The sequence below is a fragment of the Morone saxatilis genome, unplaced genomic scaffold (assembly GCF_004916995.1).
Source record: "Morone saxatilis isolate NCDOM2014 unplaced genomic scaffold, NCSU_SB_2.0 Contig22, whole genome shotgun sequence".
Classification (NCBI taxonomy): domain Eukaryota; kingdom Metazoa; phylum Chordata; class Actinopteri; family Moronidae; genus Morone; species Morone saxatilis.
Genome location: NW_023339785.1, coordinates 11,837,896 through 11,862,988, shown reverse-complemented (window position 1 = coordinate 11,862,988; position 25,093 = coordinate 11,837,896). Strand labels below are relative to the sequence as shown.

Below are 25,093 nucleotides of genomic sequence, written 5' to 3'. Positions count from 1 at the left end.
GTTCTTGTTTCTTGTTTATTTCTTTTTGTTTATATAAAATAGCTGTGTACAAAAAGGATTTTACAAAAGAAGCTGCAGATATGAGATAAAAAACAAATAAAAAAAGGCATGAGAATAAAAACCATAAAAACAGAAGCAAATAAAAGGTGAGTTAATAAAAAGAGTAGATCTATTATCTATTATAAGATCAATTATAATGTTTGCATTATGACACAACTTTTCTGTTTCATGGAACTCTAATGAGTGGGTGCTATTTTGTGTTTTGTTTTTCACTTAATTAAAAGCAGGTGCTCTGGAAAGGTCAAACCTATGTATAGCATGTTTAAAAAATGTAGTGGTTACAGCTACTTAGTCTGTTTAAAAACCTTTGACTGCTATTAAATTTGTATTTTAACACTGTAAAATAATCAGTAAAGCAACATGTCTGCAAATGCATACTATCTTAATGAGAGCTCAATGAAGAGGGTAACTGCAGTGACTTCTTTTTTAATATATATTAGCCTTAACAAATGTTATACTTCTTACTTGTCATTGTCATGGTGCAATGGGTGTTTGTAATTAGTACTAACAGTGATTTCAGATTTTTGGATAACTCGCCAGTGAACTACATTAACACCTAACACCATTTTGGTTTGAACATTTAGATTTATGTGACTGAGTCAGAGGGAGGCTCATACAGCTAGCAGGCGGTCTCCAGTCTGCAGCCGTCCATCTTTTTGGGCAGCTCCTCCTTCTATGATCTTGGTAATATAGATGCTGTTGTCTCCTGGGATATGTTGGTTGCCGATCCCTCCAGCAATGCTGAATCCAAGCCCTGGTTAAATAATACACACACATACAGATAGGTCAATATGTACACAAAGCATCACTTTTGATTTTACACATTTTTAGATATAGCCCATGCTGGGGGTTGCCTCCTCTATCCTGAATAGTTCACTTCTTAGTAAATATTGCCTTAAAAGTGGAGTATCTGTCTCTATTTCCAAATTTAATGCATATTTATCTGAAAATGTGTCTTTGATGAATCTAATCTGTGCAATGGTCATTCAAGAAGCTTGCATGACAATAAGCTTATATATTTGTATTTTAGGGTTACCAGTTTATCATGTACACAGCACAATCTAATAATATCCTGATAAGTGGGATGTGTCCCTGACCTTTGGGCCCTTTCAGCAGGTTGACCTCCAGAATCGTCTCGGGTGGGGCCTGTCTCCGTCGGACCAGCAGCCGCACCACTGGCCCCGCCTCCTTCAGGGCCTCCACCGCCCGGCTGTGAACCACCTCCGACACGTCCACGTCGTTCACACGCAGCACGCAGTCATTCACCCTGTGGAGGGAAACTTTTCACTACACGCATGCCGATCGCCAAAGTGATCAGAAACCTCCAATGCCCATACAAAATCAGTCCATATCATAATTTTTGCATGTTTCAGGCTTTATTTTTTCCCAGTGAATCATAACTTTGAGGAAACACACAGAGCCTGGGGCAGACAGGGCTGTAGAAACTGCCTCCCACACAGCACTGCCTGGCGGGACACATGGTGGTGGTGAGCGTTATAGAAGAGAGTAGGGAGGTTAGAGCAGAGAGAGGATGAAGGGTGCAGAAGAAGCTTAAAAAGAGTAGAAGAAAAGAACGAGGTGGGGAGAACTTACCCCAGCCTCCCATCCATAGCAGCTGCTCCTCCAGGGATAATCTTGGTGATGAAGATCCCCGGATCATCAGGAATGTGGGGATTATCTATTCCTCCGGCAATACTAAACCCCAGGCCAGAGTTCCCCTGCACACAGGTTATGATTGGCGTTTTTAGTAGGGTACAATAAACAACACATACACTTAGATGTAAGTGATGGACCCAGTGTGGGCTCAAGGTCAGTACAATATGGCTCTTAAGTGTATTGGTATCTTTGAGGAACACGTGATCAATGCAAACTGCTCTAGGGATTTCTCCAGGCATTTCTGATGTCCATTTTTGAGGACACGTGTGTGTGTGTGTGTGTGTCCTCGCATGTGACAAATGATAATGGCATGTACTCCATTAGAAGAGGGCACTTCATTCAAAATGTCATGCTTACTCCGTCAACCCTCAGAGAGGCCTCAGTGTTAGAAATGCCTCGTGTCCACAGAAAAGTGGATTTATGATGTTATGAGCTGAGAAGCGTCATTTCTATTGCATGACACAGAGCATCTCACTCTCTGCAGGAGACAGACACTACCACCTCCCGTCTTTCCCGGCCCTGAAATGACAAGAGGACCCATTTGGATCCAGTGGGTCCAGGCGCGCTGCTGCATCTGACAGCCATGGCCACAGAGACAGACAGCAAACAAGACAGCTGAGAAAAGACCTCACTTTATTATTTTCTATAATTAATGAGCAACAGTCGAAACAAATTAGGACAGAGGGAGGCTGAGGCCTCCCAGTGTGCTGCTCTGGAGCCGAGAGGAGTACATTGGGCCTTACCGCCAAATGTTACACACCCACAGACCTTTTAAAGTGTGACTTCGCATAGCTTATTTAAGCTTACTGCATGCAGAAATGCCACTTAGAGTGGAAGGGGCAGAAAGATGCTGTGCATCTATCGTAGGGTTAGGAGGTGCATCTATACGTGGGTGGAATAATGAGAGCAGAAACATATAGCTCTGCCACTACAAGCTGAAACACCGCTGACAAGTGCAGTGGTGCCTGCTGAACAATTGAACAGGAGAGCACTTTACATTTCTGGCGTCTGCTGATGACATGTGCATCAGGATTATGTAAAAAGCTACGCCTCACTGGCATTACTTTGTGCTCATACTCTCATAAGACATCATAAGACATTCTTACTGCATGATGTAACAGCTATAACTTCACTAACACACAGTATCACATATGATTCTCACGCATTTACTGAGATGAACATTTCTCTTTGGTTGTCATGTTGTTTAAGCTCAATGAGTGAAGACTGAGCTGCTTACTACCACCTAGTGGGGAGAAATCCATCCATCATGCAGAAAATACATTAAAGAGGAATGTGTAAAATGTACAAGCAACTGGTAAAGCTCACCCTCTCTAAGATGATCTCTTCATATTTATACATCCCATCACTGCCATTTACCTGTCAAGACAAAGAGCATGATAGTTAGTTACATCACCGAACCTCTGTCTGTCATTTGCTAAAAATATAGAAGCATGCAAATGTTTAAGCTAAATCCTTCACCATATAATACATAGTAGAGCTATGTACACACTGAGCACAGAGAAGTGAGGAGAATAGGATTATTGACAAAATATACAGAAGATACATTCAGCAGATTGTTTTACTAACTAAAAATACCACCATAAATTTCTGATTTGTTGCAATCAAAATGCATATGCACTGAGATGCTACTGCAACTGCAGAAAGCACATTCCCCACAAACAGGCAGGGTCAATAGGATAATGGATGTCGGTCCACATGGCAAACAGCATGTTGCTACCAGGAGGCAGCCCTTTCATCCACACACACACACACACACACAACATGCTCATGCACCGACACAGAGGGAGTGTGAATGAGAGAGATATATGCTGTACAGAGAGAGAGCGAGAGAGAGAGAGCGAGAGAGAGAGCGAGAGCAGATACTTACATAAGGGCCTGCATCTAGTGAGTCTGCGTTGACGATGATGGGGGGAGGGTTGGCCTGTGAATATGAAGAGATACACATTATCTCAGTGTGTGAGGCTGGCAGCACACAGACGTAATGCGGTACACACACTATCACTTGGGAGCAAAGTGAACGGATGCCATGGGAACAGTCGGTGAATCTCCTTGGGGCTTAGAGTGTGTGTGTGTGTGTGTGTTGGAAAGGTGTGAGGACTGAGAATGAGGACTGGGGCAGAGAGACCGCTGCTTATTAACCGCCACAGCCAGACGTCCTGCAGTCACCTCATAAAACAAACCGGCTTGTGTTCCAGCCGTTGGGACAATACGTTTATCCCACATCAGCCCCTCCTTTCCACTCTCATTTCACACACAAAAATAACACCATGTAGTATCACATACAAAATGCATGATTTTATGGTTCGGTAGCCATTCAGTTAACATGACAGGCTACATGTAATACTGCGCAAATACTAGACGAAAGGAATGTCAAAATTATTTTATTTTATTCTATTATATTATTTAGGGTGTTAGGGTTGTTTTATATGTGCAATGCTGAAATGACTAGTTGATTAACTGATGACTGACAACAATTTTGATAATCCATCAATTGTTAAACACATTTATCTAGCAAAGATATACATACATTAACATTTACTGGTTCCTCTCTCAAATGTAAAGCTTTTCTCTGATTGTACATTGAATACCTTAGCATAAACATACAATTTAAATAACTCACCTTGTGCTCTGAGAAATTTGAATCAACATTTTTTACTTTGTTCTGATATTTGACAGGCTAACCAGTTAATCGATTAATACAAATTAATATGTGTTAAATATCTGTTTAATCTGGAATTAATGTTTTATTCTGGCAAATAAGGAAGAAAAAAATTGCCAATTTCATATAGTTGGATGTCAGTTGGATGTGAAGGAAATGGCTAAACATTTGGTGTTTTCAGCTTCTCAAAATGTGAGCATTTGCTGCTTTTCATGGTTTTATATCCATGCAAATTAAATGTCTTTTCCTTTTGGACTGTTGGCAAGACAAAACAAGACATCTGAAGACTGAATATTGGGTTCTCAACTGTTTTTTTTTATTGTAAAAATGATCACCAGATCAACCGATAATTGTTTGATGTTCGTGAAAAATTCCGAATTTTAAGGCTAATATATTCTGATCTCTTTTTTTGCCATTTAATAGTCAGGTTGTCAGCTAAAAAGTATAATTAATATGGATTCATATGGAGAGTTTTCTTGACCCTACATGGTCTAAACGCCATTTTAGATTTTTGATCATGAATACTACTTTGAGGAAAACACTGATTACTCTTCATATATTTGTTTTCTCTGAGCACATGAACCGGGTGAAATGGAAAATGTAGATTACCTGTTGGCAATATTGATGCATAGTTCCAGTATCATCCTTTAAAGCCCTGTTGAACCAAACTACAAGTGCTACAAATTAACTTTAACAGTTCAATTAACTTATAGCTCAGCTCTATTGTGCCACCTGGTGTTTGTTTTTCCATTTCAGGCCTGCAGAGCGACCGAAGAAGCTAAGAGACCTCAGATAAAAGCTGCCAGAGTTGAAACAGAGAAGCAGAAGGTTTAGGGGCAGCTTGATGGCCATCCTCTACTTCAGCACACTGGCTGTCTACTTTTCATTGATTTGATTGAGCTGTGTGGGTGAGGGGATGCTGACGACGCTGCTCGGGGACCTTACACTTCCTGAGGTCCAACACTGAGGAGAAAATCACTAGCTCCCTGCCTATCTTACCCCTACCCTCCCCCATCTTACCCAATCTCACCCTCTCACCTCTTTCTTAATATATTCAGATCCTGCTGATTTTGATCTTCATCTTGAATTATCACATATTACAGATTACTTATGATGCTATTTTGTATCTAAACTATTTGGTTGTACACGGTGGAGCTGCCTGTAGTGATATCTTTGAAAGACTGACAGCCTGCAGCACTAGTACAATATTAAACGTACACAGGTCTGGACAATAAATTAATATAATATAATATTGTGATATATGATTCAACATTATCTGTGATTTGGTTATGGTAATATCACAAGTTGTTATTGGTAAAGCTGCTTTAAAGTTTGGTGATTAATTTTCTTTAAATATTTTAGTGTTCTACCTTGAAGAATGAAGAATGAAGAAAAAATTAATGCAATAGACACTTTTATTCATATAACATATTCATTTTCGAGTGTTTGTAATATGTTATATATACAGTATATATATGTCCATGAACAATTTACTCGCAGCCTTTTGGATATGTACATTATCATCAAGCAACAAGTACTTGAGCACTATTTAAAAGCCACTGAGGGTTTTCAATCAAACTGCATGAGGCTGCAGTACTTATGTATCCACAAGACAGTAGCTTGAAACAAGCTTTTATGAAGATCTGATCTTTTGATCAAAATCCTTCATCCTCACAAGTTGTGCAGGTGTCATTTTATTTCTCCTGGTAATGACGGTTTGCTCTCCAGATAAACAGGAGCTGTAGATTTGACCCGCTCCGCTCGGTGGTGATGTGCTATGACTCTGGACAGCTGTGGCTGCCACCACGCCCCCCCGACCTTCCCCTCCCTCCCCTCCCTACCAGTCAGCACAATCAGGCCTTCGTTGTAATCTGCATATGGACTAACAGATGCTCATGTCTGTGCTTGTGTTTGCACATTTCTCATGAATGCTTTGCACCTCATCCCTCTTCATCTCAGACCCCCAACTCATAACCCATGCCCCAAATCCAGGAGACGGTTTAATAGTAATAGCATCTGTATTATCAGTCCACAGCAGCCATGTTAGTGACAGTCTATTGTGAATAAAATCTCTGAAACCAAAGTCCATACGGCGAGAAGTGATGAAACACACCCTGAGGGCCACACATGGGAATTGGCTTGACATTGGCTTCTACTGTCCCTTAGTGACTGACAGACTAAGCTACTGAATCCACTACTGAGACCACATGTGACAAAACACACCTGTTACAGTAATAATACCCACAGTGCTTATCATAAGTATCATAGTGGACCAATGCTGCGCAATGGGATCACTGAAGCTACAAGTCTAGCTGAAAGACAATAAACCCATCCGTCGTAGAAAACAGCAGTATTATCCTGGCCTGGGATTGCTGCCTAATCTCTATCTGGATCTCACTTAACAAGCAAACAAAAAGGAATAATGGAAGATAATCTCAACATGTGGAATATCAACATGAGTTTGTTTAACATTTAGCAGTTTACTCAGGTAACTCGGATTAGGTTGGATTACTTGGGTAACCTTCTTTTCATCCACGTTAGTCAGCTGCCCAGAGCTATAATGGGCCCTCAGAGGACTGTCAGGGGGTGAGAGTCACAGAGACGAAGACAAAAGCAGTCTCTTACAGTCTGATGTCAAAGATGGATGAGAATGTCAGTGTAGTCAGATACCTTGAAGAGATTCAAAAGGTAAGGCAGTAAAAGGTTTTGGATGTGGTGCAGTGCCAGAGCGAGAGTCTTAAGTTTCAAAAATGAGACCTTGAGACTTGACTTGAACGTGACTACTCTGAGACTTGACTTGGTATAAATCTGGAACAACCAAGTCTAAGTAAATACACTTGGAAAGAAAATGTTCAAAGGCGTTAATGATCAGCATTCAGAGACGTGTCACTTGATTTAGACTAGACAGGACAGCCCCATTTACCACCAGGTATTAACATATGATCAGTGTCTAGATTTAATATCTGGATAATGACATACAATTAACAGACGAAGAGCATTTTCTTTATATATCTTGCTCGCTATTGCTACTTGTAGCTTTTGCTAGGTTTGCCTTAGCCAGCAGGAAGAGGAGGAGTAAGGTGACCTTTCAACTTGCTTAATAATGTGGCTACACTGTATGGATGGCATTTATCCCTGGATGAGATCCAACCACAATGAGAACCAGCCGATCACAATTTGTTCTGTGAGCATTTACACCTGACATTACCAAGTGTTTTCCCTTATCCAGGTGTAAATAGGGTTGCTTGAGACTTGCCCCAAAAAGACTTAAAAACAGCTCTGTATAGTACATATGTGGGACAGATATGGCAGGGATTGACCAATTCTGGATATGATTACAATCCCTTCATTTCCTTTTGAATGAAAACATTAATCATTAAAGGCACAAACAGTTGTTTACTCCTGCCCACCTGCAATGCAGCGTTTAGGGTTACAGTGGCTTTGGCGCTGTATGGACACCCATACACACAGGCTGAGACATGGAAGCAAGTGAGCATACTGGACACAAAGACCTCGTGTACACACAATGACAATGAGTCCAGACTGCTTCCCCAGCGTGAGATCATTACAACAAGTCCCCACTGACCACCAGGAGTGATGAAAATTCACCCGCTACAGTGCTTTCTTTTTCTCACTCCCTCGTCTCATTCACCCATCTGTTCATAATAGTTTCTTATTCATCAATCTATCACCTTGCTCTTCTGTCAGTTGAGACAGTGCGTCTGTCTCTTGTCTCTCAGCATCACGGTGCATGTGTATCAGTGTCCTGGTGGCATTGCAACACTCACTTGGCTGCAGACCCTCGGGACAGTAAAGCCACAAAGACTCCCACTGAACCTTGGCAAGTGCAGGGCACAGGCTTCATCCAAATTGTTAAATAATCAATGTGTTCCCATGGTAACCGGTGCTTGAACAGTATTGGCCGGCAAGCCCGCTTAGTCACCTCCCCCTGCTTCACCTCTTAGGGCTCTCACTGCAGTTTATGCGGCTCTGTGCTCGCACATGCATGGCCATGGGCTGGATGTGCCTGACTGCCTTCAGAGCTGCCTGTCTCCATCTCACGCACACACACACACGCACACGCACACACACACACACACACACAGCTCCTTAAATCCATACGTCATGAGTTAAATGAAGAGAAGCTGTGTTCAAAAATGACATTATGGCTGCAGTGGAGATTTAAATGAATATCAAACATCTTTATTATGTGTTTAAAGACGTGAATCTTGACCATTTGATGACACATGCATCATCTGATCTGACCATACTGTGTTTAGTAGCTCATGGTTTGTCAGGCAGATATACTGTATACATTAGCTAGGTTAAAGGAAAAGGTTTGGCATTCTGGGAAATATGTCTATTTGCTTTCTTTATAGAGTTGTCTTTATAGAGTTAGATGAGAAGATACGTTAAATACGAAACTACTTCCAGGAAAAAAACCTAATATGGCTCCTTCCAAAGGTATCAAAATCTACGTACCTGATTAAACAATTGTTTGTTTTACCAGTAGAAAAATGTAAAAACAACAATTTGCTGTTTTAAGGCAGGCTAGCCTTTCCTCCCATTTCTAGTCTTTATGCTAAGGTAGGTAAGCTGGCTGCTAGGTGTAGCTTTATATTTACTGTACAGACATGAGTGGAATCAATCTTATCAAAGCCTTTTTCCCAAAAGGTAAATCCTTCAATGGCTGTACTAGACTTTCACATTGCAACATATACTGTATGTCTAAATATGGTTGCACACTGCCTCTCTTTAATGTACGTTTACCAGTGCTGTAATGCGGTACACAAATGAAAAAAAAAAAAAAACAAGCACTGAGCATCCCAATAAAACATCATTTAAAAATGTAGATCTAATAAAAAAAAATCACCCTGTTGGTGACAATATCATAGTCACACCTTAGGAATGTTAAACACTAGCTTTCTTCTACACCTGTCAGCATTACATGTTGTGTTTCCAGACCCTCATCTTCATCACAGGTAGAGTGTAGGGGGAGAACAAGAGGGTTCAGCGTGTGCTAAGCGGCGGGATGCTGACAGGGCAATAACCCCTTCCTCCTTTGCAAACATTTCCACATCAGTTTCTTTCTTGCTAGGCACACCGACATGGCAGCTCCAGCGGTGACATCGCAGTGAAATATGACAGTCAGACCCGCTCAGATGATGCACCCAGTAAGTCAAATGATACAGCCCATGCTGAACAAAGCTCTTCTTGGGCCTACAGTCAGACCTAATAACAGATAGGCGAACAAGATGTGCTTATGTTATTTAAAAAAGGAATGTTCCTTCGTTTTCTGGTGCTTCTAGTGGTACTGCATTTATGTTTTCCTGCAGAATGTGGGATGAGAGACGCAGTCAGTGGTGCTGCTCTGATCCCCCGGCTCTCATTGGCCTCTCGTAGGCCACGCTGCAGTCCAATCAATATCTACTCAATTACCATGCACCCAACATCTCATTCACGCTGTGGCCCCTGTGCCGGAGGAAAGAGGGAAGGAGAGAGGCAAGGTGAGAGAAGAAGTGACAGACGCACGGAGTTGACAAAGGATGAACACATGACTGCGTGAGCCGTTTTACTCGCAGACATCGCTGAAACTCAATGTTGCATTCTTTGTCAGTGACAAAGGCGGAATAACGAGATGTCATAAAGAAAATCCCATAGCGGTAAAGGTCAACTGCTACAACTCCAGCTGAATTCAGGCATTCATTTCAATAAGGCAGCCACAAGGAAATTAATTAGTCCACCCATAAAACAGCCCCATTAAAGCTCAAAGTTTTCTGATTTGATGGCTATGATTGAGCATTGTGACTATGTTGCACCCCCCCTCCCAACACACACACACACAGCACAGACGCACATTCATGAAACCATAATTAATAGCCCCGTCACAGCTGTCAGCAGCGCTCCCTCCTCATCTTTATGTAATATTACAAAAGCATGCTCTGGCTTACCTCTCTGTCATGCTGAGCAGCTCCAAATGAGAGCTGGCTAGTTTGACCTTCACAAGTGCAGCCACAGAGGGAAAAGTACTTAGCGTAACGAATATTCATAACAGTGTTGCTTGAAAAGGCTTTCTACAAGTCTGAACATGACAGTGTCTCTGGTGTGTGTATTCATGCTTTAACTTTCATGTATGTGGGCAAATGGAGTGTGTGCGCATTTGTACATGAGACTCAATCAAAATGGTTGCAGATTAATCTATGAACTGATTTTCGAAAAATGTAATGACTACCCAGTTCAGCTCTATTTTTTGCTCTGAAGTGCTGTACAGTACATGTACGTGAAGCAACATTGTAACTGATGTCTCAGTGTTATTTCTCTGATTGAGTCATCCCTGCCTTTCGAATGTTGCTGCTAATGAGTGGGTGACAGAACTACAGGTGCCCCCCCCCCCTCACAGCCACCGTCAAGTGCTGCGCTAAAGTACGCTGCTGTAGAAATATAATCTGTCAATAATGATTATAGTTTTTTTATCTAGATACATTATGTAAATTACTGTACTGCTAATTCACATCAGTCACTGGTCTCACGATCCCATAGCCAACGCCACGAGACTCAATCACAAGCTAACAGCTACGGTGAAAGTGTGCTGTGGCGAGGCTCCATAATGAAGGAAGCCTGTCATGTGTGAGTGTCATCAGTATGCTTCACATAATCCCGCCCCCACTGCTTCCTCTACATCAGAGGTCACCTCGCAGCTCTTGAATAGTTGCTACCCCTTGTTGCTAAGCTGAGAGAGCTGCTAAGCTTGTTCCTCTCTGGTGTTTTGGATCCTGCGCTGAGTACCGGTGACAGTGCACAACTACACACAACTGAGTGCTGCCATTTTGATGCTTTCACCACTGTCACGTCGCCTTCCTCAGTCAACAAAGGTGTATTATTTATCTGCGGTGGTGCCATTATGAAGAAAAGTAATTATCTGAATTCGTCTTCATTTTTTTTGTAGGCTGTGTGGTCTCTGTGACACTGTGAAGATGCTGACGGTGTTCCTGAAGTAACTTCTTATTCTGACATGACAAGGTGAGACTATACACTATACATCCACTGACATGTTAGAAAAGAATCTGGCAATTAACCTATATGTTTTTAGAATATTTACATCGTTATTAGGATGACTAGTATTAATTCTGAAGAGAACAAGGAGAAACTACTGAAGGCAGAAATAGTACGGCACACTGACCCTTGTTAAAGGGCAAATTGTGATTTTTACACTTACGTTATTTGATAGGATTAAACAAACAAGATACAACATTATAATTTATGAGCTTTAGAGATAGTGTAGGTGGATTTTGTTACAGTACAGAGCCAGGGTAGCTGTTTTCTCCTCTTTCCAGTCTTTGTGCTAAGCTAAGATAACCAGCTGCTGGCTGTAGCTTCATATTGACAGATGAGAGTAGTATCAATCTTCTCATCTCAACTCTCTGTTCATTTAAAATTATATTAAACTGCCTCCATTAGTCTTAACTCTGTCCTTACATCCCAAACCTACTACAGGAACAGACTACAGAAAAGTATCTCACTGCAGCTAAAAGGGATCCACATAAAAATTAACAATCTGAAACAAGTTACTACCAGAAAATACACCGGATGGTCCAAAATGCTCTGTACTTTTTCATTGAGAGCTCTTTGCTCTGTTTCACTTTCCTCTGATTCACTTTTGTCACCTTCATTTTCCTCATTCCTTTCTTGAGTACCCCAGAACACAATCTTCTGAGCTGCAATTAGACCCTTCCAATTTTAGACTTATTTTTTTCTTTTAATTGGGAACATTGGACTGTGATTCTGCTTCATGAACCCAGTGATGTAACAAACACTCTCCCCTAAGGCCACGATGATCCTTAAACCCATCTGATGCATTCCATTGCAAAAAATAAATAATAAAAAATGACGGGAAATGTTTCTCCTATTTCCTTTTACGGCCTTTTACACCACAAGCCTTCACTCACAAGTGAATGTCAGCAATCAAAGTATTTTAGTAGTATTTTCTGTATCTTTAAATGTGGCTGTGATATTGTGGGCTAAAATAAATGGAAACTACGGCCCCTTAGCTGACACTGGTTTACAAATCAAAATCATGAGAGAGCAATAAATATACTTAAGGCAAATACAGAGTACTTGGGGCTCTATTGTAAAAATACCACAGTGAAAATAGGCTGAGTTTAACCCAAAGCCCAATGTAAACTATTGGGGCTCAGCCCGACTCAACACATAGCAGCAGAGATCCTCCTGTCATGGTTGAGGTTTCATGTTGTTCTATATGCTCCACATGGGAACGCCCACATATTCACATATCTCCATTCACTAGCCTTGCTTGAGTTTTTGGCTCACAATAAGTGTAGGTGTTGAAAGTGATGAAGAATTACAGTAAGTAGGACAACGGGCGAGGCAACAGAAACAAGAGCCGTGCCTCTAGTTTCCCTGTGATAGTTATGAATACATGAGCACATTTATCCATATGCTGATGTATTTAGCGCCAACCAGCAGAGGGGGAAAAAAAAAACAGGGCATTGTTTTAAACGTTTGTAGCACTTTGGTGATTGCCAAATCAATCTGCCTCCTGTCGAGGGTCCAGATTTGCCCTTCTTCTCTGCCCACCTCAGGTTGTGTTCAGGCACGACACACCGTCCCCTAAAGAAACCATCTTGGCTGAGATTAGAGCAGCCACCTTATTGGACCGGCGATACGACACTGATCTGAAAACATTTAAACCTTTAAGGCTGGAGCGCTTTTATGGTAACAGAATTGCAGGTGATGAAACACAGTATACCAGCTGGCTGTCAAAACATGACAAACCTGTTGTGTTGGACAGAATAGATGGACTCCAGCCACAAGAATGAAAGTACAATGTGGATGCAGTAAGATAAACAATAGCGTCGGGTTCAGAATGTGTCAATATGAAATGGATGAGTCGTCAACCACAATCCTCCCTGAAACTGAAGCATAGCTTAAATGGTGCTCTTAATATATCATTTTTGTTTATTTCTTGATTAGTCAATTGACAGAAAAATAATTAGCAACAATTTTGGTAATCACTTGACCGTTTAGCCTCTTTTGGAGAGCAAAAATGTTGGTTCCAACTTATCAGATGTGACCATTTGTGTCTGTTGTGTCATTTTCAATTAAATATCTTTCCAATTCTTTGTAAAGGAAAAATGCTATTTTCACTTTTGTTAATTAATCACAACAATGATCAACATATTAGTTCATAATGAAAATAATTAGGGTTGCAACTAAGAGTTATTTTTATTATGGATTAATCTGATGGTTATTTTCCTAAATAATCAATTTCCTTTAACAAAAAGACAATAGTAAAAAATGTACATAAAGCCTAGTTTGTTTGTTTTGTCCAATCAACAGTCCAAAACATATTCTGTTTACTGTCATGGAAGAATAAGACAACCAGCAAATATTCACAACCATTGAATATTTGTTGTTTAAAAGAAAATTCAAACAACTATTTGATTATCAAAATTGCCAAATTCTAATCAATTAGTTCACTAATTTCAGCTCTTTAAAAAATCATGAGTTGCAGCATTCATTCAGACTTTAGGAGTGTGAGCAGTTCCGTAACAAAACAGAAACTACAAAATCATTTTTGTAATGTAACATGTCAAACTGTCCTTCACTCTCAAAGAGTCTTTAAACTTAACAAATTTGAATTTTGCAAAGCAGCTCCTTGACAATGAAATCCACGAGCTTATAGGTATTGTGTTGAGATTAGTTTTAAACAAACAACATTGTGAGATTGAAATGGGATTTAAGTTTTAGGGAGGATTTGTCTGCACTGTTAACAATCAAAATTGCTTATCACTTAGTCAAATTGTTCCACGGGATCAAAAAAGGAACATGAACATGTACTGACTTTATATTTTATCACACACAAGTTCTTTGCATCTACTGAAATTAAAACTTCTATAAGCTTTAACATAACCAAACAACTACCTTTAGATTTTCATTTGCAGCTGGTTACATTAAATGTTATTGTGGTAAGAATGAAAGGCTTAGTTCCTTCAACCCCCTAAGTTCTTTGCTCAAACAAAACCCCTAATTTTCTTGAATTCTAGGACGGACTGACGTTGCATCATTCCTCTCATTCAGACCCTCCCCCCACCCTTTCTTCATTCCTGCCTGCTGAGATATTCTAGTGAGCATATGCAGGGCTTGGATTTGGCTGATTACATAATTGGAAATTTTAATGGCGAATATTAATCCACAATGGCCCATATTGGGTTTTATAAGCAGGCTGATCAGGATCTGCAGGCTCTCAGTAAGCAGCGACAGTCTATGGACAATGAAGCTCTGGGCTGGAAGAGCTCTTTATATTACACAAGTGGCATGGCTGACACAGCAGAGCACCACTACAATGTTCAATAACGCTGTTCACCACATACCTTCAGCACATTTCTGGATTGCATTTTTACTTTGTGTCTGTAGACGCATTTTCTAAATATAAATAGATAAATTGTTCCTTGACTCGCACTCGTGTGTCAGTGCGGCAAACGAATAAAGCTCTTGGAAATCCAGAAGGCTTCAGCCGCCTGCGTATCAACATTGCAGTCTGTGGGTAATTAGCTAGCTGAGCAGCAAAGCTACTGTGCAGCTCTGACTGAGCCTGCACCATGGCAACACACAGGGCTGTGTATGAGCACATGCTCCCCCCCCCCTTCTCCTTCTTTCCTTTCCATTCCTCCTACTTACTGGCTTCAACCCCTCTCATCCCTTTCTTATGCCACACCTCTCATTTCTCTCCCCCCCCCCCCATCTCCCCTTCCCATCCTTCCCTCTCTGCCCTTCTCCTCTCCTAATCCCTCCCCCCACTGCGTCCCCTCCTCTCTTGCATCATCACAGCACAAACTGACAACTGAAAAGACACTTGCTGGTTCACATGCGGGGAGGGCTCGGCGTTGCTGCTTTCCTCGACATATTCAACACAGGACTGAGTATTTTTATGACATATTGAAATCGATATGACAACAATCGGAGGGCCAAGCCAGTCTCCTAAAATGTATGTTTGCATATTTGAATTAGAGCAGCATAACAACAAAAGCTGTATTTAATGTATGTAAGTTCAATTGTTTACTTTCAACATACTGTATTCCTATTGTTTTCCTGACAATATCCAGTCCTGGCAAATAAAGCATGATAAAGGAAAAATTCGACATTTTAGGAAACACTAAACACAGTTAAATGAGAAGATTGATACCACTGTCATGTCTGTAAACTAAATATGAAGCTAGATGCAGGAGAAGGTTAACTTAGTTTAAAGACTGGAAACAGGGGAAAACAGCTAACATAGCTCTTTCTGAACTATAAAAACAAATAACACAGAGGGTTTTCTGACCTTAAGACGTTTTAGTTGCCTAGACAGTACAACATTGATGCAAATTCTGATTGTTGTTGGTACGCTCAGTGTGATTTGTGTAATATGAGAACATGAAATTCACAAAAATATAGCCACCTAAAATAAAACAAAAGTAAATTATGTTTCCTACAAAATTCCTCCAGAGCAGATGACTAGTATATTAATATATTTCTGCAAAGTTGCTGTATCAGTGAGAATGCCTTCACCTTTTCACCTCATCCTTGGTATCAGCTTATAAAGTCACATCTGTCACACAGATGATCAGTTAGCGTTTACTTAAAAGGATCAGTGGCATTAATCCGTCATCTGTGTGATCATGAAGAAACACAAGGGTTATTAAGAGTTATTATAGTTTTTATTTCTTTTTCGTTTTAATTTTTTTCAGTTCAGTTCAGCTTCAGTTAGTTTCCAGTGTGAATTTGCTTGTTTCAGTTTAGTTTTTATTATCGAAAAATGTTTAGTTTTAGTTTACTTTATATTAGTTTTAGTGTTTTAGTTTTTTAAATTATAATATTGGGGGTATTTGACAGAATAGGTATTACAGTACGAACACTGAGTCACAGTGGTGTGTGTACGTGTGTTGCAGTTGGTGGCATCCAATCTAGTCCAGCCCACCCAGCCCTGCAACACCTGGAAGAGCACAGTGTGGCGAAAAGGGGATTTATTTTTACAAGAGAGCAAGTCCTCCTCCTGTATGCTGAAGCAGACATGACACAATAATGTGTTCTTTTTTCTAGCTGCTATGTAAAAACCACATTAAAACACAGATGTCTGCTTTGTTCTTCCCTCACATGTCTCAGCTTGTGGGACTTGAGCTTAAAGGCAACTCTCTGTCATTGTTGAATGGCAACGGTTGACCTTTTAAACCGCTGTTTATAGGAAATATTTGTATTTTATGGCCAAAAAAGTCATGATAGCTTAAAGCATCTGTGTTAATTCTTTTGCAAGTAAAGGTTTCACAGCAGGGAAGGGAAGAGCAGTATATTCTGTACGATTAGTTACTGTAAATGGAGAAAGGCAAACTTCCAATTTGTGAGTATATATATAATTTTGTAAATGCCTCATGAGCATCTACGGACACCACAATCTACACCTATATGGGTGATTCCAGCTATTATTACAAATAATCATTGTGCAAAGCTGGACAGGCCTAAGAGATTTGTAAATGATATGATATTGTATTCTTATGTGAATTTCCCTGAAACGTTTCTATAAAATCCAACTGGCTTTGCTTTGATATCTGCCCTATCTGTACCTAGCTTGTGCTATAAGGCTGGTTCAAGACTTAACCAACTGAGAGATTTTTCCTCAGAACTTTCATTTGATATTTTTATATTTATCGAATGGCTTATTCACACCATTCATTAAAAGAATCTCAGAATAGAAATGCAATTTCAAATCTTACTTAGGATTTTGAACTATATATTTACAACAAAATATGTTTGATGCATGTCTTGCACTCAAGGTACAATCTTAAAATAATGATGGGTTGAGGATTACTTTATAGTAGTCACACTGCTTGTCAGTTAAACATAAACTTAGCTATGCAAAACATATTTGACTGCAAGCCTAGACCATCACAAAAGCCAACACATAAGGCTGATACACGAAAACATAAAGATAAAAACATCAGCTGTGAATTGGAGTTATTATTACAGTACAGAAGTAAGAATGTGGCTGCCAACTGAAAGGTTGGACCACTGCCTGCTGACCATGTGCTATACACTGAAACCCTCAAAATACCATGGTAATCCAGCATCTTATCTGGCCAGACTACATTTACTGTGACCCTCACCATAGCAGACATGGTTATTTATCATTTGTTGTCACTGAAAATAAGAATCAGAAAACCTGTCCAGGCTTTGCTGATATAGATAATAAGATAAATTCCATTAAGAGGCTGTGTGTTTATTTGTATTCTCAGTCTATGGTGGTTGCTGCTGTTCAAACCAGCTTCAAGATGGCAGCAAACCATAAACCCAAACCCCAGCCATAAACATCCATCCAGAAAGCTACAGGTGATGTCACACACTCCATTATAGCTTTTTAAGTGGCAAACAACCTTGTCGCATTGTTTTGAGTTTCCATTATTATAAATGCGTCAAGCTGTACCGAGTCACACCCGAGATGGACATCTCTGACCACCTCCAAGAGCTGGCGTCAGTTTGTGGCTACAGGTCTGTGTCTGTTTGACCGAGTGTGGAACTGAGCTACACACACGCAGAGCAGAGAGGCCGGGGACAGGATGAAGGCTTCGGCTGCATTCACACAAAATCTGGCAATGTGTCACCTTCCTGCAGGGTTGTGTGGAGGTGTGTTGGTGTTTATTTATGTTTTAAAATGTAACTGCAATCAAACAATTAGAAAATAACGTTCTCTTTCTCTGATTCACTGCTTTGTTCTCAGTAGCCGCTCCCTCTCTTCGTTCACTCTCTAGCTCACTTGGCCACCACTACGCACTTTTTCTCTGAGCTGGAGAGTAGGGGCCAACTTTTACAAACAACAACCGACAAATCCTACTTTTTCTGCCGAGACACACCTTCATGCTGGTAGCCCTGTTGTAATAGAGATGCAAATCCCTGTTACGCTGATGAATGAAGTGAATGAAGTCAAACTGAATCAAGCCAACCAAGCACGTGTGTATGGAAAAGGGCTACTAGTCCATATTGCTGTCCTGTCTACGCTACATAAGATTTTAAATATTCCACACAAGTAAAGGCAAATTATATGAGAAAGAATTTGAATTTGGATTGTACTGGGAAAGGTTGTGTTACATTGTGAAAAAATATTAACAAAAATGCACAGACACACAGAGGGAAACAAAAAGTAATAAATCTATAAAAGCAATTTCAAGGCAGAGATGTACTCAACAGTGTAATAAGATGTATGATATTAAGCTGGGATTGCTTGTATTGTTTATATCCGTAACAGGGTGAGGGCAAGCTCTCTTTTTATCTCTCTCTCTCTCTGAGATTGAGATGTGTGCTTCTGTTTTTCCAAACTCTGTGGGTAGACAGAGTCGATTTTCACTAATAGAAAATAATGACGGATAATAAACAGAGGGACATGTTTTAGGGATCATCTGTGGTCTGTGCACATACAACAGACATATGTCTGGAAAATGTTAGCGGCCCTCTCGTCTTGTCAGCTCAGTGGGGGAGGAAACAGGAAGTCTATGTGAGCCAAACATATGCTGTTACAATATACTGTATGTCTATACTGTGAAGCTGTGAATATACAGTAAAATGTTACTTATAGTTTCTAGAAGGGTAGAAAAATGTTTTTTAAACATAGAGCAATTTTTAAAAGATTGTAGAAATGGGTTCACTTCACTACACAGTTCTTATTTTTAGTTTGAGTTTTGGCATCACTCTTATTTGTTAAGATAATATATTACTTACAAACATAACTGCTGAGACATGGGCCAAGATATAAGACAGTTTGTTTGAGCGTATCTTTGCTTTCACTAAATATTAAAAGACTTGATTCGATAATTAAAAGATAACTAAAAGACTGTGGGATTGCTCATGCATGTTTTACACTGCAAACTCCAACTTCCATATATGAACTAGTAAAGAAAATGTTATTGTAACCAGATGATGGTCAGAACTTTGAATATAAGATATAGATAGCAAAAAAAAGACTTGGGTTAGAGAGGTACAGTGTATCAATTCCATGTGAGCAGTTCAAGGTGGCTTGGTTAAGAATTAGATCAGATTTTGGCGTGTGGTCAAGCTCCAGCATATATAAACTGAAATTATGTTTAACTCATATATGCCGTTAGTTATAAAGATCCTACTGCTGTATTACGACATGCAATTCTTACCAAACTCAGTCAGCTTTAAGCAGTGCATAAATGTGGTATTACTGTAAAGCACTGCATGTACATAACATACTGAACTGCACTAATCATACTAAAGCACAGGTCTGGAGTTGTTTGTTGCTGCAGCATCCACTCTGAATACCGCTCTACACCCGAAAATTAAGCCTTTGATTCGTACTATGTATGAAAAAAGAAAGAGCGGAGGAGGAGAAGGGCAGTGGAAGACAGGAGGGGGATGATAGAAATGAAGAACACTGAAAAACAGCACACACACACACACACGCACAGAAAAATGAGAGGCCAGACCAAATGGCTGAAGGGCTGCTTGGATAATGCATTAGACAGAGATGGCACTCAGAGCAGCTACACATGGTAAGAAATGCACTGCTTCGCCAAATGTCCTCCACACACACATACACACACAAACTCCCAGAAAATGGATGAATAAACAACAAATATTCTGTTTTCTATATGATTTACCCCAAAAAATATGGTGGTTTACTAATAGGAGCTCAAAACATTTCCCATACATCTTGATCAAGATTTGAATTACCTGTGGTCTGTCATAAATGGGAAATGAGACTCTTTACTGTGGACACTAGACATTTGTCGGACTTTGTCTATGTCTATACTGTACATACAGGCTAAGAGAGCACAGAGTACAATAGTGTGTGAAATGGCTAAAATAATGGTAACACTCTATAATAAGATACAAATGATAGTTAACAATGAATGAGTGAGGAACAAATCTGTCATTTGTTATTAAGCAGTTAACAGTTAACGGAATCAAATACTATAGAATTAGTTAACCATTGTATACTGTAAATTGTAGATTTAGCACAAGACTGTGTTAACAACTGTGGCAGAGTGTGTTTTGTCATTTTTAACTGAGTGGATTAACTGTTTTGAAGCTGCTAGAAATTACCTTTGTGAGGGCAAGGAGACATTTGTGAGTAACTGACCTTAAAGCTCACAACAAGGACTAAGAATTAAAACTCAATACTTTTTTGCCACTATCATAATGTTGATGGTCAAGTCATTAAATGCCTGGTCAAATCTGTAATCATGTTTACTTTTTTGAGAAATACTTCCCGATTTAGATCAGTTGGCTAGTTTTACACACGTGTTTCATTTAGGCAACTTTCTTGGCTGCATGGTTTATTCAAGATTTAACATCTACAAAGTTGGGCTTCTTTTGTTAAGTAAAAAACGGGTTTTGTAGAACAATGTTCTTCTAAATGATACCCACCCCAATAAGCCTTTACAGCAGACAATAACGATGTCCCTGCTCTATTCAACTGTAGCAGCTAAATGGAACTCAGTCATCATTTGATTGTTCACACCTGTGCTTTTCCTACTGTGACATGTCAAAATGTCTTCTGTGCATATCAGTTCACCAGTTAGCTAGCTAGCAAGCTAGCACCATGTTATCCAAAAATAAAAATAATAATAGATAAGAATTGACTAATGTAGATGTGCAATGCATATACTGTTCATTTTTAAATAAATGCCAGTATACAAACAACAGTCCAGTCTTAAATAATAGCTGTCAAGCAGAAAGTAATGCAGGTTGAGTAAAAATCATTGAGGAGGGGTGAAACTACTTGCTCACATGGTAAATTCAGCATAATGTACATTTCCACAGCACTAACGCCATCTGTACGGCAACAGATTACCACTCTATTGCTCTGAGTTTCTCCCGTCAAACCGAAAGGCTCTTTTCATTCATTCATTCAGATCGTTTCTACTCTCATATTTTACCAAGCTATGTTAAGTTACAATAATTGAAACTAAACACTTCCTGCAGATGTTTCAAATTAAAAGCACACCTAGAATGGGAGCGATTACGCCCTTTGAGCCACAGGAAGGCTCTTAATGTGAAACATCTGAGCAGGAAGTGTTGGGTTTCATTGACAACATCTTAAAAGCAATTCAAATAACTACAAAATGGAAGCGACTGGAAATAATTAGTGAATGAAAACACTAATTCTGTTCGAAGACAGGAAGCTATGACACGACTGTGGAAATGTACATAATGCTGAATTTATCAAGACAACATGTAAACATGGAGGAAGATTTAAAGTTTCTTCAACAGCAAACAGGACAATCAGTCAAACAGCAAGGCTTCTAATGAAAACACGATAATCTAAAACAGGTATTAATAATAAATAAAGACTTGGCTTGTTTTAAATAAAGGCCTGCTTCTTTATGCACTATTTACAGTCATCTTTTTTATTGGGAATGTGGTCAGCATGCAGACTCACATATATTTACAAACTAATTATTAGACACTGCACATTAACATAATGTGTTCTGTTCTCAGGTAACATGATGATCTACCAAATAATCATTGATTTTAAATTATGTCGAAGCTCATTATTAGTCATTTGTATTCATTATTCAACAGTTAGCTCCTGTTTCTTTGGTACTGTAACTACTACTGTGTGCCTTATTGTAAAGTGTTACCAAAATAACAGCTGATATGATGGTTGAATAAAAGCAATAAAAAGCACTAGCGCTGTTGAAAGCACCCACACACCCCCACAAAAATGAAGAGGAGTCAGAAGGCTTAGGGACCAGCTCTTCTCTGGTATTGATTGGATATACACATATTCCACGGCAGCATGTGGGTGATGAAGCTTGTGTACCTTGCCGAGAATGCTAGCACATTCTTGCTAAAACGAGTCTAGCAGAGCAGATATATCATATCTGAACATAGAACATATCACCCACTACCGTCTGATTCTCTTAATTGACAGCAACACTGGCATACCATTTAACATCTCATTCCATCAAAGGCCTGCGTCCCTCGCGTCTCTCCCTAACAGAAAATCTGACGCTTCCATCGCTGAATCAGGAGTCCACTCTGCACTGCACAGCACAGTCACATTTCTAGGCCAGTCGCTACTGTGATCAGCAAAAAACCCCTAAATAAAACAAAGCAGGCAAGCAAACAAACAAACAGCGTTCCCCTCCCCTTCTCCTTTCTTCTCTCCTCTCCTCCCCTGGCTGGCAGTGAGAGCCAGAGAGGGAAACAGGCGAGCTGATATGGGGCTGAGCCCTGGCAGGGCCTCTGACAATGACCATATGGATCACAGGGGCACGGCAGCCACGGCTTCCAGCAGGATACACACCTCCACACACGATCAGCAGCTTCAGGCGACTGCACCTGTAAACTGTACAAAAGCCTATACATACACACACACACACAGATACATATACATATACACATATACATATACATATACACACATATACATATACATATATATAAATATATATAACATCTGCATTGGCAGAGCACACAATACATTCCTGTGAATCCTGCATTTCACAGAGGACCTCCATGTTGAAACAATAAGAGCAGATTCAGCCTGTGAACGCGATGCAAAGGTAAAGAACAACAGAGCTACTGAGTGGAGGCTTTTAAGAGAAGTGTAGGAGGTGGGATTCAACACAGCTCAGGTCCTGGGTCACAGCTAAAGCAGCTCCCCATCACACATCAAGCTCTTCAGCTCCAATAATGGTGGCTCGCTTGTCAAAGTCTACCCTGCACACTCACGTCATCATCTGACTGGCCTTTTCTCAGCCGCCCCGTCCCTACCCCCTCTTACAGCGTATAAAAAGCAAACTTTTGTCCAAGTGCACATAAATATTGCAGTACACCTTGTCTCCCTTGTTTCGTTGTGCATTTCCCATGATTCACCATTCTCTCTATACCCACGAATTTTCATGGGTAAGGAACACTTTGTTTTTGGGTAAAGGTCTGTGTCGGGCATGGGTGTGTGTGTGTGCTTACACTGTATGTGTGTGTTTGTGTGGGAGAGAGACAGGCGAGCGCAGAAGGGAAGATATGATGTAGGAGGTTTGCTAGCAGACAAGTGAAATTAAATTATGTGCTCTGAATTTGTATGAGATCAGTAAAATGAAATGTTGGCATCTGAATCATAATTACATTTTTGTAGCAGTTTGAAAAGCTAAAATACAGTTTTTCAAAAATCTATTTGAGTATCATTTTAAAAATGGTTCAAATTTAGTGTTATATGCAGTGTAAATGTGCTAATATAGTGCCAAATCATTGAGTGACAGAGACAGGAAATGCTACATCCACATTGCTACTTTTCTTTTCTTTTCTTACATGTTTATCGAACCATTATCTTGTAGTAGTAGTAGTAGTTAACCTTCAAGTGAATTTTCTACCTGAATGTTTCTTTTTCCTTTTGCTAAATTAAATACGAGTGAGCATGCTAGGATGTCTTACTTACTAAGTGAGAAAAACACTGATAAGAACCAGTAGTTGCAACAAATTGTGGACTTCTGAATTTTGCAAATTTGTATCACATATAACAGCCATTTTATGATTATTAACTAATTACTAACTACTAACAGAATTGTGTAATTCTGTGTGTTCCTTGCACAAAGCTTGGTAGCCCTTGGACACGCTTGAAAGCACAAATGGAGAAACTACAACGCACTGGATCTTACTGCATAAATCTTTTCACTGAAGGAAATACACGACACACAAGAGTAAAAGTTCACATAATCCACATTCTCTGACGACCGTAGCTGTGAATAACTTGAGTTCATAAAACTCCTGTAGAGTTGTTCACGTTGTTACCATCAGTGCTCACTGTGGTAAAATATTTTACAATTGCTTTGCACAGTTTGAAAGAACACTTACAAGAGATGGCAAAAATCAATCAATGTCTTGGAATAGGTTTAAGCATAGAGGTATATTTAAACAAGATTTTGAATGTAAAAATACACCGGTTGGCCACAGTCGTACATGAGAAGAGCGTATCCTACTAAGTAAGATTTTCCCTGTTTGCCCAAAATTAAACTACTGTGCTGGTTGAATTTTTGTGTGCATCTTGTGAAAGTTGATGGCACCAACATTAGATCTTTTGCATTTCCTGTTGGTGTAGTTTCCTCTGGCCTGCAGCAATCAATGTTTGGCTAAGTGGCTGAACAGGAATATACTGTGTGCAGCTAACTGATATCACACCACACAGATTCTTGGTGCTGAACTCTTCAAACATTTACACCTCGCTGGTGGTTAAAGTAGACATTATGTAAGTTTGAGGCAGATGCAATAAATCAGAAGAAATTTGGAGCACTTGTCTGTAAGCGAGTTTCAAAACATTCCGCATTGTTAAGTTGAATATGGGGTTGGAGCTACAGTACAGACAGATTTCAAAGAGTAATTACACTGTTGCAGCCTGTTTTTGCCTCCTACTGAATTTTTAAAATGCTTGTTGGGGAAAGTGTGGGAGAGAGGGAGGGACAGCATGGGGAAGCAGGGTCCTCAGATGAAATGTAATCTGATGCCTGGGTTATACTGAAGCCTAAAAGTGATGTCAGAGGTATTATGGGGTGGGACCAGACGACAAAACAATTAGGCTTTTTATTATTTTTGGTGCTGTGTGAGATGCTTTCAGAAATGATTTCAATAAAATATGTTTCATTACAGGCTCAGTGGGTAGAGCTGGTGACCCATGTACCAAGGCTGAGT

The 25,093-nt window shown here is 39.9% G+C and overlaps 1 protein-coding gene across 9 annotated transcripts in view; it reads right to left on the bottom strand.

Annotated features, from left to right (window-relative positions):
- The window catches only part of dlg3 (discs, large homolog 3 (Drosophila)), a 78,654-nt gene that overhangs the window by 25,528 nt on the left and 28,033 nt on the right, over positions 1-25,093 (bottom strand). For all 9 annotated transcript variants that reach the window (XM_035668797.1, XM_035668795.1, XM_035668798.1 and 6 more), the window contains 5 exons: positions 3,605-3,658; positions 3,043-3,093; positions 1,654-1,778; positions 1,158-1,327; positions 678-814 (listed from right to left, as the gene is read on the bottom strand). In XM_035668797.1, coding sequence (XP_035524690.1) covers positions 678-814; positions 1,158-1,327; positions 1,654-1,778; positions 3,043-3,093; positions 3,605-3,658 — 537 coding nt within the window. The remainder of the gene's footprint in view (positions 1-677; positions 815-1,157; positions 1,328-1,653; positions 1,779-3,042; positions 3,094-3,604; positions 3,659-25,093) is intronic.